This window comes from Crinia signifera, chromosome 2 (genome assembly GCF_055691185.1).
Source record: "Crinia signifera chromosome 2, ASM5569118v1, whole genome shotgun sequence".
NCBI classification, from domain to species: domain Eukaryota; kingdom Metazoa; phylum Chordata; class Amphibia; order Anura; family Myobatrachidae; genus Crinia; species Crinia signifera.
This window is the reverse complement of record NC_139218.1, coordinates 347694978-347708502: the sequence shown is the minus strand read 5'-3', so window position 1 is coordinate 347708502 and position 13525 is coordinate 347694978. Positions and strand designations below refer to the sequence as shown.

At 41.3% G+C, this 13525-nt stretch overlaps 1 protein-coding gene across 1 annotated transcript in view; it reads left to right on the top strand.

The window, feature by feature from the left end:
- Window positions 1-8509, top strand: part of SPRYD7 (SPRY domain containing 7) — a 16918-nt gene extending 8409 nt beyond the window's left edge. The window contains exons 2-5 of the mRNA XM_083169694.1: window positions 2194-2310; window positions 3931-4097; window positions 5833-5935; window positions 7447-8509. Of these exons, the coding sequence (XP_083025820.1) occupies window positions 2194-2310; window positions 3931-4097; window positions 5833-5935; window positions 7447-7544 (485 nt within the window). The 3' untranslated portion in view covers window positions 7545-8509. The remainder of the gene's footprint in view (window positions 1-2193; window positions 2311-3930; window positions 4098-5832; window positions 5936-7446) is intronic.
- Window positions 8510-13525: the final 5016 nt, after the last annotated feature.

The window sequence follows — 13525 nt, the reverse complement described above, 5'->3', positions numbered from 1 at the left end:
CCTAAAAAAATCAGTGTTTGAAAATTTTCTTGAAAATTTGAGAATTTGCTATTCATATTGTAAGCCTCCTAGTGTCCAAAAAAATTAAAAGGAAGTTGAAATAATGATGGAAACATAAAGTAGACATATGGTCTATGTTAGTTATTAACTATTTTGAGTGGTATGATTATTTGTCTCACAAGCAGAAAATTTAACATTTTGCATATTGCTAAATTTTCCATTTTTTCACGATATTTTGGTATTTTTCACAAAAAACCACAGACTGTATCGACCCAAATTTACCACTAACTTGAAGTACAATGTGTCACGAGAAAACAATCTCAAAATCACTAGGATAAGTAAAAGCAAAAAAAAGTTATCCCCACTTAAGTGAGACATGTCAGATTTGAAAAAAAGGGCTCTGTCATGAAGGCACAAACTGGCTCTGTCATGAAGGGGTTAAGGCATATTTGGGGTAGAGCTGACATCATATACTCTCTCCTAAAATGCTCAACTAGTGTTTTCCTAGGCTTTCTACATTTTTCGCAGCAATCCCATTAAACGTCTGGTCCCCCCCCCCCCCCCCCACCAGATGACTATTTCCTGTCAATCAACTTGTGAGGGGCGTGCACATAGAAAAAGTCGCAGGACTGCACTGCAGCATGGCCCCGCGCATGCATGCTAAGGGCAGTACGCTCGCAGTGTATCGATAATCACCTGCTGTACACATTTGCAGATGTGCAATCAGGTTTGAATCAGGCCCTTTGTGCTGGTATATAACAATCTTTTTGAACGCATCTGCTGATAAATGTTGCAAACAAACCAGGGAATACTTTCTCTTGCTCTTTACTGTTCTGTCCATACCAGTTCGTAGGTTCGCCCCAAAATTGCCAGGATATCAATCTTGGGATTGGAGTATCCAATACTGGGATTTTGGTATTAGACTGCATGTGCAGTCTAACGCCAGCCATACATCTACAGATTGTCAGATCGGGCTGGTTGGAACAAAATCCTGGTAATGGATGAGAGCAAATGACAGTTGACCATTTGCTTTGAAATGCTGGAAAACCAGCCCAATCTGACAATCGATCTGTTGATGTATGGCCACCCTAATGTCAGGCATTGTGTGAGCGCCTGCTCAGATGCTGCCTGGCTGTTTTTGACCCCAGCGTGCGGCTCTTTGCAGTGTGACGGTTAGCCCTCTCGCTCTGCTGCTGTTGCCGTCCTCCTGCTCGCTCCTGGAAGCACCATTGCTGTCTGTCCTGGGCGCCCTCCCGCCCGTGTAAGTAAATGAGCTGGGTGGACGGTGTGGGGGACGGGGCATGTCTTCTTTTTAATAAGGTTGTCAATCCCGGGAATCCTTGGATTGAGCATTGGCATCCCTAGTTAGCACATGAAATTTATGTCTGCCATTTTCTCATGGTCTCCTCTGAGCCATGCAAGATTGATGTTTCTCTGTAATGCACTATTTCCTCTGTGGTTTCTCTAGTTGTTTTTGGCATCTAGCATACAGACATGGACGTGGCATTAATGCTTTTTCGCCCCTATTTGTATTTATGAACAGCACGGTAATGCACAGTCTAGGCTTATAATCTGCACTGGTGGTAGGGGAGACCTAGCTAGAATAACTATTTATATCTATTTTTGTTAGGTTAAACTATTAAAATTCTATTGAACTTCGTTAGGTTAAACTATTAAAATTCGATTGAACTTCAAGCCCTTTAATACTCTTCTATTCAGTACCTCCTATTATGTATCCCCACTACAGTTGTGCTTTGTATTTGTGCAGCATGTTAGTGTATACAGATGTACCATATAAGTAAATTGCAGATGTCCAAGCTTAAAGCACCCGACATGAAGCTCATCTTCCAGTGTGTCTAAAGGGGTGTATACATGGGAATAGGTAAAGAGATTTTGACTAAGGCCATGGGTGATTTGGCCATAGGCCAGCTACACTGCACTGTGCGGCATAGTCAGAATTGCCTTGTCTGTATAGTCTATTTTGCTGGGCGGTAGTGACGCCACGCATTGCTGTCACCCTCAGGGGAAAAGCCATGTACGTAAGGTGCGATTCTGGCTAACTTGCTAGGCAATTTTGACTATATAATATACACTGCTTTAGCCCTAGCTAATTAATTGATGTGATTTGCTGCACAAGTATTGCTTTATACTTCTAGTACTTATTTGATTTTGGCTGAATTTGTCTGATTGCAGGGACGGATGTCGTGATTGTTAAGAACGGTAGGAGGATCTGTGGCACCGGAGCTTGTCTCGCCAATGCTCCACTTCATCAGAATAAGAGTTACTTTGAATTTAAAGTTCAGTCTACAGGTTGGTATTGGCAATGACCTAATGTCTTCTATTCACAAAGTAGCAGCAAATTGCACCATTCTGTGATAAGTGAGAGTAGGACTTAGTAGCCCAGCCTCCTATTACAGTAGCCCACTTCTCCGCACATGTCAATGTCAAAATAACTTTTTTTGAGGGGGTGTGGCCAACCCTCCTGAATTTGATGACACCCTGTCAGTATCACCAGAAACAGCTTTGTATCCTGATGGCCCTGCAAACAATGGTTAAAATTATTAAAAAAGTTTTAAATGTAAATCACATGTTTTGCTTTAATAAAAAAAAGAACTTTACATCTCTAGAGAAATGCAACTCTGCACATGTGTGAATGTGCACACTTTTTCTATGCACACATTTTTGGACCAACATGCATCTGATTTACTTCCAAATTTGCATCAGGCTTTGTATGTAAATACTAATATTTCACGTCATACTTAAAGATGTGTCCTCATACATCACGTCCTCATGCACCACACAGCATGAAATGCCTGGTAACAGTGATCTTGTTCCACGCAGCATGAGATGCCTGGTAACCGTGAGCTTGTAGGTCCCGCGCAGCATGAGATGCCTGGTAACCGTGAGCTTGTAGGTCCCGCGCAGCATGAGATGCCTGGTAACCGTGAGCTTGTAGGTCCCGCGCAGCATGAGATGCCTGGTAACCGTGAGCTTGTAGGTCCCGTGCAGCAAGAGATGCCTGGTAACCGTGAGCTTGTAGGTCACGCGCAGCATGAGATGCCTGGTAACGGTGAGCTTGTAGGTCCCACGCAGCATGAGATGCCTGGTAACGGTGAGCTTGTAGGTCCCGCACAGCATGAGATGCCTGGTAACGGTGAGCTTGTAAACAACTCTGCTGGAATTATACATCTTATTTTACACTATAATGTGGCTGGGATGCACCAGGAAACTGCTAATTCATTTCATATGTGACTTGTATATTGTGTGTGGCTGTATATAGAGCATAGTAGAACTTGTATTGGAAAAAAGCTGTAGCTTACAGATTCAGATAATCTGGGGGGAGGGGGGTTGATAAAGAGGTGATGGTGCCTATAGGGACCAATCCGATTCGATCTATCATTTCTCTATTGTATCCTAGAAAAAGATAGATGGGATCCGATTGGTTGTTATGAGCAACATCACCATCTTTAATTTTTAGAACCTTTTAGTACACGTACCCCTCAGTCGCACACAGATATAAAAGTGTCATATATCAAATTAGTCAATAGAGTTTCCCAGGGCATTGTAGCTGCATCATGATGTGACTAAGACACATTCTTGGCAAGAAGACTCCCATTGGTAGCTGAGTTGCACAGGACCTGGCACACCAAAAGGGGCTGCTTGGAACAAGTGCAGCAATAATGTACGAGGACGCCTTTGAATTTTATATTCTTCATGGGAACTAGTCATTTTTCAATAAAGCTACTGAAATGAAAGTTAAAAAAAAATATCACATTAACATAACAAGAAGGTTTTAGCATTTCCTTTTATTTACACTTATAACAAGTGCGGTTCCCTTGTAGCCGTACAAAGCATTAATCCCAACATTATGACCAGGATAGCTATGTGAAGCTGCGGACATAAAAAAACAATGCTCTCTTGCCTTTACAGGTATCTGGGGTATTGGCGTTGCAACTCAAAAAGCCAACTTAAATCAGACCCCCTTGGGTCGAGATGTGCACAGCCTAGTGATGCGAAATGATGGGGCCATTTATCATAACAATGAGGAGAAGAGCAGGCTGCCAGCAAACAGCCTTCCTCAGGAGGGTGATGTAGTGGTGAGTAACGGCATTTATTACATCAATAACCCTGCATGGCCGTCTTTTGTCTCTGTAGCCTTGTGAAGCTCACCAGACGTTGTCTGCTTTCTAAATAAAGACAAATCTTTTTTTATTTCTTTCCCCTAATGTTTGGCATTTGAGGTTGCCTATAAATGGATTCGGTGACAAAGGGGGGGTATTCAGACTTGATTGCACGGCTGCGAATTCCAGGCCAGGCAATAATTGAGCAACTGTGCATGTGTACAGCATGCGCAAGGCCATCCTGCAATAAAATCCTGCTACTTTTTTTATCGCTAGCCATTTGCAACCTGATTGACAGACTATTTTGGTGGGTGGTAACTGCCCGTTTTCTGGGCAAACGCAAATGTATCCAGGTGTTTTCAGAGAGGGTGTGTGACGTCTGCTTCGGCCCCAATCAGCCTGTTTTTATCGCACCCACCGAGTAAGTCCTGGATTATGCACATACAGAAAAATCATTTGATGGTGATTTGGGAATGGAGTTGCTGCAATATTTTTCGCAAGCTTTTTTCACAGGGCGAGATTTCACTCCAGCTGCGCAGCACTTACCTGATCTCAGGCCTCTGCAAATTAGCAGCCCAGCGATCAGGTCTGATCTCTTGTCAGTCTCAACTTTCTCACTATCTGTTAATGTAGAAGCACTGCTCCTGAAACCTCCCTTTATGATTTATTGTGGTCCTGCCCTGTAGTAATTGGCTACTGAAAGTTGCTAGAAAATCTTTTATCCCATCAGAAACTATGGTGCTTCTGTTCTATATGATTGGGAGAGCAGAACCTCAGTACTGAATTTTTTTTTTTTCTGAGTGCTTTATCCTCCGTGTCCTTATTGCAACTATATATCTTTACACTCCCTTTATTTGTATCGCTTGTTACACAATTTCTAATATACAGTCCCTGATGCTCATCATTTACATTGGCACCTAGGGTTTTATGTTATCAAGAAAAATCCTTAAACAATTGCAGGTGAATTATGCTGCACATTTCTGTAAACTTGTATAGTCATTACACACACGTGCTTCCATGCTTCAGCTGTGAATTCATAAAGCATGACAAAGTGAAGGTTAGAGTGCTAGTTGCCCAATATATGCTGTACTGTATATAGTAGGCAAACACATAGGACATTTGAATACAGTTAAGGAGTAATATTCTAAGAATGAAAACCTGGTGGAATATAATCAAAGTGCAATATTTTTACACATTTTTATTATATTAACAGTGACAATTTTCACGATTTTGCAGTATTTTAATTTTAATTTGTAGCATTTTATATAGTTGACCGTCAATGTTTGTTTATATCGTTTGCACAATCAAAACTAGTTTTTGCACATTTTGCTTGTGTTTAACTTTATATGCATTATGCATCGTATTGAGGATTAGGTCAGTAGTAATGGGGCCTACACATGTAGCGATTATGGGGCATTTTCAAAGCGATCTCACTAGATCACTTAGTAAATGCCCCTACCTCGCTCTGTGTGTAGGTGCCATAGCTATAGCGATGTGCAGTGATTAATATCCAGCATGCTGGATAAATCTAGATAATCACTGGTAAGGGCCAGTGTTCTGATGGATCACTCAGCACACTGTGTGCTGAGCGATATTGGCAACCATTCTCACCAATCTAGCATCGCTCAGGAAATTGCAACGTGTGGGGGGGCCTCTTAAGTTCTTACCTTTTTTTATCAATATGAAAACTGATATTGTTTTGTTTCCTTAGGGTATCACCTATGACCATGTAGAGTTAAATGTTTATCTAAATGGAAAGAATATGCATTGTCCTGCGTCTGGTATAAGAGGAACCGTGTATCCTGTTGTGTATGGTAAGTAATATCTGATAATTGGGCTGACCTTTTCACTATGTTCTGTCTCATTGATAGAATAAAGATCAAGGTAGCTGTTATGGGATCATTCTGTAGCTCTACTGTCGAGTGGGTTGTCAGTTCACTATGTTGGATCAGATTCACAAATATGCAAATTAGAAATTCAGAGAATAAAAATAGGAGAAAAAATAAAACCAAACAGCTTTTTAGTGCAATTCTGTTCTGGTGGCTGCTCTAGAACATTTTCCTGTACAAGATGTCCACATATATCTATTCTTCATGTGATACAAGTCCTGTTATACATAACACGTGAGCTCCGTGTGATTCAGTAGCACCAGATGTCTTTTTGCAACCTATTCTGTTAAACAGTGTCCTATTTGCAAAACGCCCTTAAATAGCGTCTTATTTGCCAAAAGGGGCAAATAGGACGCACAAGCAGCTTTGGCTGATTAAAGTTATATTTGGCATGTCTATATTCAGTGTGTGACGTTTGCACACTGCTGCTGTAGTTCACACAGGTCTAGTATCTGGAAGAACTAGACCAAAAAGCACCTCCTAGCACCATATGATATGAAGCAGACTATAAATAACACCATAGCACTGAGATGCACACTTACCCGAAATTAAGTCAACAGTATACCTTATGTGAGTTTTTTATCACCCATATAGGATATCTTTATGGGTTGGAAAATGAAGATGATAATTTTAAAAACATTTTATTTAAATACAAACGCTGTAAATATACAGTGTTCCATAAGTAGAGCTCATCTGAACAGTAGCATCTAGATAGACGTCCCAGAGAGAGCCAACCAGCAGAAGGAACAACAGGATAAACCTTAAGGTGCCCGTACACTGCTGCGATGTCTCACAGCCGTGTACAAACACCCGATACCCTACGAGCCGCCCGGGTCCTTCCCAGGCGGCAGGGACGAATGCGATCCATCACAATTTGTTATGACGGATTGCATGCGTCTCTGCTTCCCACCTGTCTCACCTCCATGAGAGAGGTCCCAGGTCGGATGGCCAGCAGGTCTGGCCACCCAACACAGGTCCGATGCGCATGGGACCGCGCATCAGACCAGAGAGGACATCAAACTGACCAAATCGGTTCAGTGTATGGGGGCCTTAAGCTTGTTCTATCCACTGCCACTCTCCTGCCAGCATCGGTCACATTTGTTATATAGATTCAAATAAAAAAATATTTCCTATACAAGTTAAACATTACAGGTCATGATGATGAATAAAAATGTTTGGCAATTTTCACACCAATTCTGACAAATTCACTTGGCACTCAATGGGTTAAACTTAGTGAAAATCCATAGGTCCAGAGTCTATTACGTGTTTTCACAATCAGAGCTGATCACCCTTATGCCTCCAAACAAACTCAGAACCCATATAGCTGACTTGGAACAATAATCCATGGCAGTAGGTCTGTCAGATGCATGTCTCCCAGCTGTCCTGTGTTTCTGTATCGGCAGTGTTTTCTATTAACCAACTGTTCCGTCTTCCAGTGGATGACAGCGCGATCCTGGATTGTCAGTTCAGCGAGTTCTATCACACACCTCCAGCTGGTTTTGAGAAGATTTTGTTTGAGCAGCAGATTTTCTAAAGACTGGAAATCATCACTATTCCCAAATCCTCTATTTCTTCTCAAAACTGCACGATGACGCCTACTGACAATGTGCTTTGTATTTATATCTCACTAGGTGCAGGCCTTTCAGATTCTGTGTGTACTGTAGGTAGTTTATAAAGTGTCATCTGTCTGCTGGGGCCACCGTCTAGATATACCTTGGAACCCTGACCTGATATTTTTGTGATGTGTAAAGTATTTTTCTGCCAGTCTCTCTCTCATTGTAAATATAACCTTTTAGCTAGTATCTCATTGGATCTGGTCACATTGTTTCAGTATTGTCTGAAATGTTATCGTTCACATCTGCATTGTGTATTCACAGAGGGGGTTTCAGTGACATCTACATACCGTTTGTTCACCAAACAGGTTTATTTGTTTCAATTGTGGCAGCTTTAGTATACCTGAAATGTGTGTGTGGTCCTGTGTTTCGGTGGACACCGCAGTACTGTGCCTGTGTTTGCTGCTAGCTCAGTCTCAGAGTGCCTTATGATGTTGTGCTCATGTCACAGAACGGTTTGATTGCACGCGGTAATGTACGCGTCCTGGACTAACGGGTGATGAGCATTCTACTGTGTGCATTGTGCATGGATTCTTACATAGGTACTGAACTGTAACTGAGACATTTCAGGACTAGTGGCCTGTTGGTAATCTGTTCGGCTGTTCTATTTAGGACAGGGTTTTTACATGAGGCACACTGGGATTTTCAAAGTCTTCATTTTTTGGGGGGTTGTTTAAATGGTTTATTAAAAGACCTCACTACTGCATGATGTTTCATTACACAACACATTTGTTGGCAAGCTGCTCAATCCGATTGTGATGTCACTTAGTTGCTAAAAGGGAGGGGTAATTCTGGTTAGGAAAAATTAATTTTGTATCCCAATTGCACACTCAGGGGTGAATTTATGAAGCTTGGAGAAGTGTTATCTATCCCCATAAAGAACGTTATGAGCAAGGTGATAATGGTTCAGCCAATCAGCTACAATATGTAAATTGGCAGGTAAGAGCTGATTGGCTGAACCATTATCACCTTGCTCATAACGTTCTTTATGGGGATAGATAACACTTCTCCAAGCTTCATAAATTCACCCCTGAGTGAGAAATATACACATAATGATCAGATAATATAGAGATATTGGTTGCATATATCATATGTATTGATTCATTACACAAGTTATTGAATTTAGTTTTACGTAGGCAGCATAGAAATGGAGATATTGCTGTATACAGAGTAACGCCATCACTTGGTAATAACGATTGTTGCAGGTCGACCTAGTCCAAAGGTCAACATTAAAAAGCTAGACCAGATCGATATGAGGTTTTCAGGTAGCGAGTCACTGAACCAGAAGCATTACCCCAATTGCGGGTCCATGTCGACATTGACAACCCAAAAAAAACCCTCAAAATGCATGCCGACCTTTTGACCTAGAAACTGTATCTAAAAATCCACACAACACATTGTGCAAGCTGGACTGAGACGGACCAAATTGGCATTATTGCCCATATTTCCAAATATTCCTAAATACTGTAATCTATTGGGAAAACTTGTGTAAAGAAAACACTGGTATTGCCCAAGGAATACTGTACATATGGATTACAGCGGGGGGAATACCGGTAGTCAGAATACCAGCATCTGTATTATAACTGCTGGCATCCCATCCACCGTGATGGTAACCGCCTCCTATACCCATATTAGCTTACCAGATTTAGAAAAATAACAGTAAGTATCTGATTGGTTCCTATAGGAACCACTGTTTTTGTAAGGTCACGAGGCAGCTTTACTGCAACCAAACATTTGGAACGTTACTGAATTGCAGTTCTTCATGTCTGCTGTAGAATCTATTGTGTCAATCCAATTGCCTACAAATACAATGTCTGTAATACACACCATTTATTGCAGCCTGAACTCGCACAAACTGCTCGCAGCCCCATAGGGCCACAAGATCAAAATTGTGTGAATTTGGACTCCGAGCATACCGCAAGGCATGAGAGGTGCTGTGCCATTGCCAATGCAACTTGTTCCCTTCACAATTGATTGGTTTGACCATAGAAATCATCAATATTTAACTCCGTGTATTGAGTGGGACTTAAACCTAATCAACGGCATCAATGTATGACCGTGCACCCCTGCCACTTGCACATTAGCGCACATTGCTAGATAACACTGATATCTGAACCATTCACTACACTAGAGTACATTTGGAATTTTGTTGATGTTAACTGTAGTGAGGTAGTTTTATGTCAAATAATGATTTGTAATGTCTAGAACTGTGGGCCTCTTCAAATATACAGTTGTGACTACTCAAGCAGACCAGGAACCCTAATGATAGAGAAACGGATATGCAATTGTAACAAGTTTACTAAATCTTCTGCCAGTTGTTAGTTTTCTACAATACAGTGACACGTTATTTTGTACATTGTTAGAAGTATTGCCTATATATTGTTATGAATCAAATTAAACAAATTCTTAAACATAGGAGCATCCTGAAGCTCCAAATCCAGGACAGAAAAAGATTCTAAAATATTGTAAATAAATTAAGTATCCATGTGTAATAAACAGGAAAGTGTATGTACAGCATTGGTAATCTTTCCAGACATGCTTTTAAATTCGTTAAACCCCTTCAGATATATATATATATTTTGGTGATAAGTTTTATTTTAACATTTGCACCTTTTTATGTTGTGATTATAAATGCACTGTGAAATATAGTTAGATTATTTAAAAAGTACCAAAGAGCTAAATGATTTGCAGTTGATAAAGCGTCTCCTCATTCTGCTGGTAGACTTCTAATTTTACATAAATTGACAGTTTTAATTATTAAAATTAAAAATGTCTGCAGGGACGATGTGGGAAATTAATTCTGGTAACACATCGGGCAGTTATGGTAGTGCCCATGTCACACATTTTCCCTCTCACCTCTATGGGGTGCCATGGAAAACTTGCAAGGCCAGTGGGCAGGATGTACCATTCTGCCGAGGAATAGAATTCCCCTTAATATGTGGACATGGATCTCTTTAGCCTTTAGGGTGAACCTTTATTTATTACAATGTACATGCGCCTCTTGTATTCTAGGTTCCATTTCTACTGCAAAAGTCTGTACTAGTAACTAGTTACACTCACAGCTCAATCACTTGGCATTTAACCGGACATTTTGTTTTGTTTGTTTTTATTCTGGAATCTGTTGTTGTCACATATACAGATGTGTCCACATACTTCTAGGCTCCTTGCACAGTAAACAGCGCTTCTAGTCACACCATGCCGTGGCACAACTCATAGCACCGTGTCTTATTGTGCAAGTTATTTTGTTACAGTGCGTCATATTTGCAAAATGATGCTTATACGACACACAATCAGCTCTTGATGATTAAAATTATATGCCACATGCATTTATTCTATGTGTGACTGCAGCTTTATCTGCATTCAAAATGCTAGTTTACAATGTTTTACTGGAAAATATAGCATTTCGTATACAAACATAGTCATGGTCGAACACAGAAAAATAGCAATGCTATTTGGAAAACACTAACAAACAATTTCTTATACAGATACAGACCTGGTTGCGCACATAATATAGGCATTCTAACTGGAAAACACTAACATAGTATTTCATATACAGATTCAGCAGCGGTCGCACATATATTACAATATTGGCATGACGCATATTATTTTGAGTTGCCTTTGCATCCTATAAGCATTGTTTTATTAAGATGCATTTTAATGGGAAAAGTCACATGAAAAGAAATGCGGCACTACAGAGTCACATGGCGCTCATGCATAATGTTTACCGTGACTACTAGCGCAAGGAGACATCTGTACAATTCAGGTTAAAGAGTATTATTTCATTCCTGTCCATGTGTTTGTGTACTACCCAGGCCAACAGAAGACTGTCCTAGCTTTCTTATTGTTCACTATTATGCTCACTTCTGCCACAAATCTGTTTTCTGTTCATGTGTTTGAATCTGTATTTCTAAGATTATTTAAAAATAAAGTTTTAACAAATTTTAAGGACAAACTCTTCTTTGGCTGCTTTAATTTTGTGCACATTTTTAGAACTTTTCTTTTTCATCCAACTGGGGACAATGGAGTGAAACTTAAATGGCTCTTTAAGAATTTTAATCATTGTGACTGCTCTTCTCCCTCTATTTCCCTCCTACAAGCCAGTCTTTGATTAGTGCCCTCTGGAGCTGGTTGCTTTTTTTTCTGGGCTCCTCCCGAGAGGCATTAGTTATTAGTTAGGGACCTGTTATCAGCAAGTGGAGGACAGACAGCTGCTGGAGGAGTCTCTGCTGGAGACCCCTGCCTGCAGTTTGCGCAGGGGTCTCTGGCGACGAAACCACAGCCTCTGGGTACATGGATGCTGCACGGACCCCTTTACCTGACCACATATGGCCAGCACAGGCAGCTAGGAAGTATAGTGCCTGGAGCCTGACTCGAGGGAGGCCTGGCATTATGTTGTTTATTAAATTTCCTCAGCGGTCCGTAGCCCGGGATTTACAAAGCAGCACCATTGTGGGGAGTGGAGATAGCTTACAAGACTACCTCCTGGCTCCCAGCAGCCCTGGCGGTACTCAGACAGCGGCAGCCATTTTCTTCAGCAGCACATGTTAATGGCTGATGGTTTAGTAGACTGCTAACGCTGCTGGAGATGGTGCTGTTCTTCAGCATTGAAGCTGCACCAGAGTAGTATATGCAGTTGCAAGAAAAAAAAGTGTAGAAAGAATTCAAAATGAGTGTGGCCATGCCAATCATTGCTTGCCCCGCGGCCCCTAGATCTGGCTATATTAGCCAGCTCCAGACAGGTGGAAGGCAGTCTGATGGGGAAGGAGAAGCAGGAAGAGTTCTTGAAGAACAAGCCCTGTGTGGCTGCCATACAAAAAAAAGCTGGAAAGGCTGCCGCCACCAGGCGAAGAACACAGATAAAGAAGCTGAAGCCCTGGTAAGCGGCAGCCTTTTAAGCTCTCCTTTGCTTGGCCTCCAGATGAAGGTGCTGCTAAAGCCATGGGGGGGGGGGGGGGGCGGGCTATAGGTACTGGTGGGTCTTTAATGCCTCACATACTGGTACCTGTGGTTCTCCCAAGTACCAGCATGTGGGGCAGGCTTGCTGGGACCTGTAGTCCTACTGTAAAGGACATTATTACCATTTAAACCAACTATCAACCCTGCACCCATCACCCAGTGGTTGAATGCCTATGAAACGCTGGGTGTTCCCATATTTAAAAATTCTTAAAGTGCCAGCTCCCAGTGACTGCCAATCTATAACCATTGTACGTTTCACTCTAGTGTCCCTTGTGGATTCATAGAAAAGGGTTTACCGGTAAATACCAAAATCCTGATATTTCTCTATACAAGTTACAATTCGCTGATAGTAACAGAATAGTAGGTGATAGATTGCATTGATGAGCAAATAAAATTACTACTCTTGGGCTTTTTCTCATTTTGTTGGAATCTTGATAAATTTAATTAAAATTTTTTCCCAATAATCAACCCAAAATACTTGACAATGTGGCAAAAAAAATTACATAACAAAACATTTGACAATTTTTTTTTTAAATAAATTGATCATTTTGCTTGGTTTGGTTGCATCAGATGGGCTTTCCTTGACATCAGATCAGATGCAAATAGTCAGAAATTCCTATGGGAAATAAGGGGCAACCATGGCTTGTATATAGCTTAGTCCTGGGAACCTGGTGGGTAAAGTGATGCTAGAGCAGCCATAACTCCTTGTCTCCTGCACTGCATGCCTTGGCATAAGTGCCTGTGTAGTAATGATGAATTGACCCTTTTTCGGATCTGATCGCAATAAAAATAGGCGGTTGCCACTATTTTCCCCATCGCAAATAGCGGGTGGAATAGAATACCCCCCAAAGTTGGCTTGCCGCAGCTTTATAGTTCCCCCGGGTAGTGAATTCTGAAGCAAAGATCACAGTTGATCTGCCTAGGAGAGGTGGTCCTTCATAAGAGT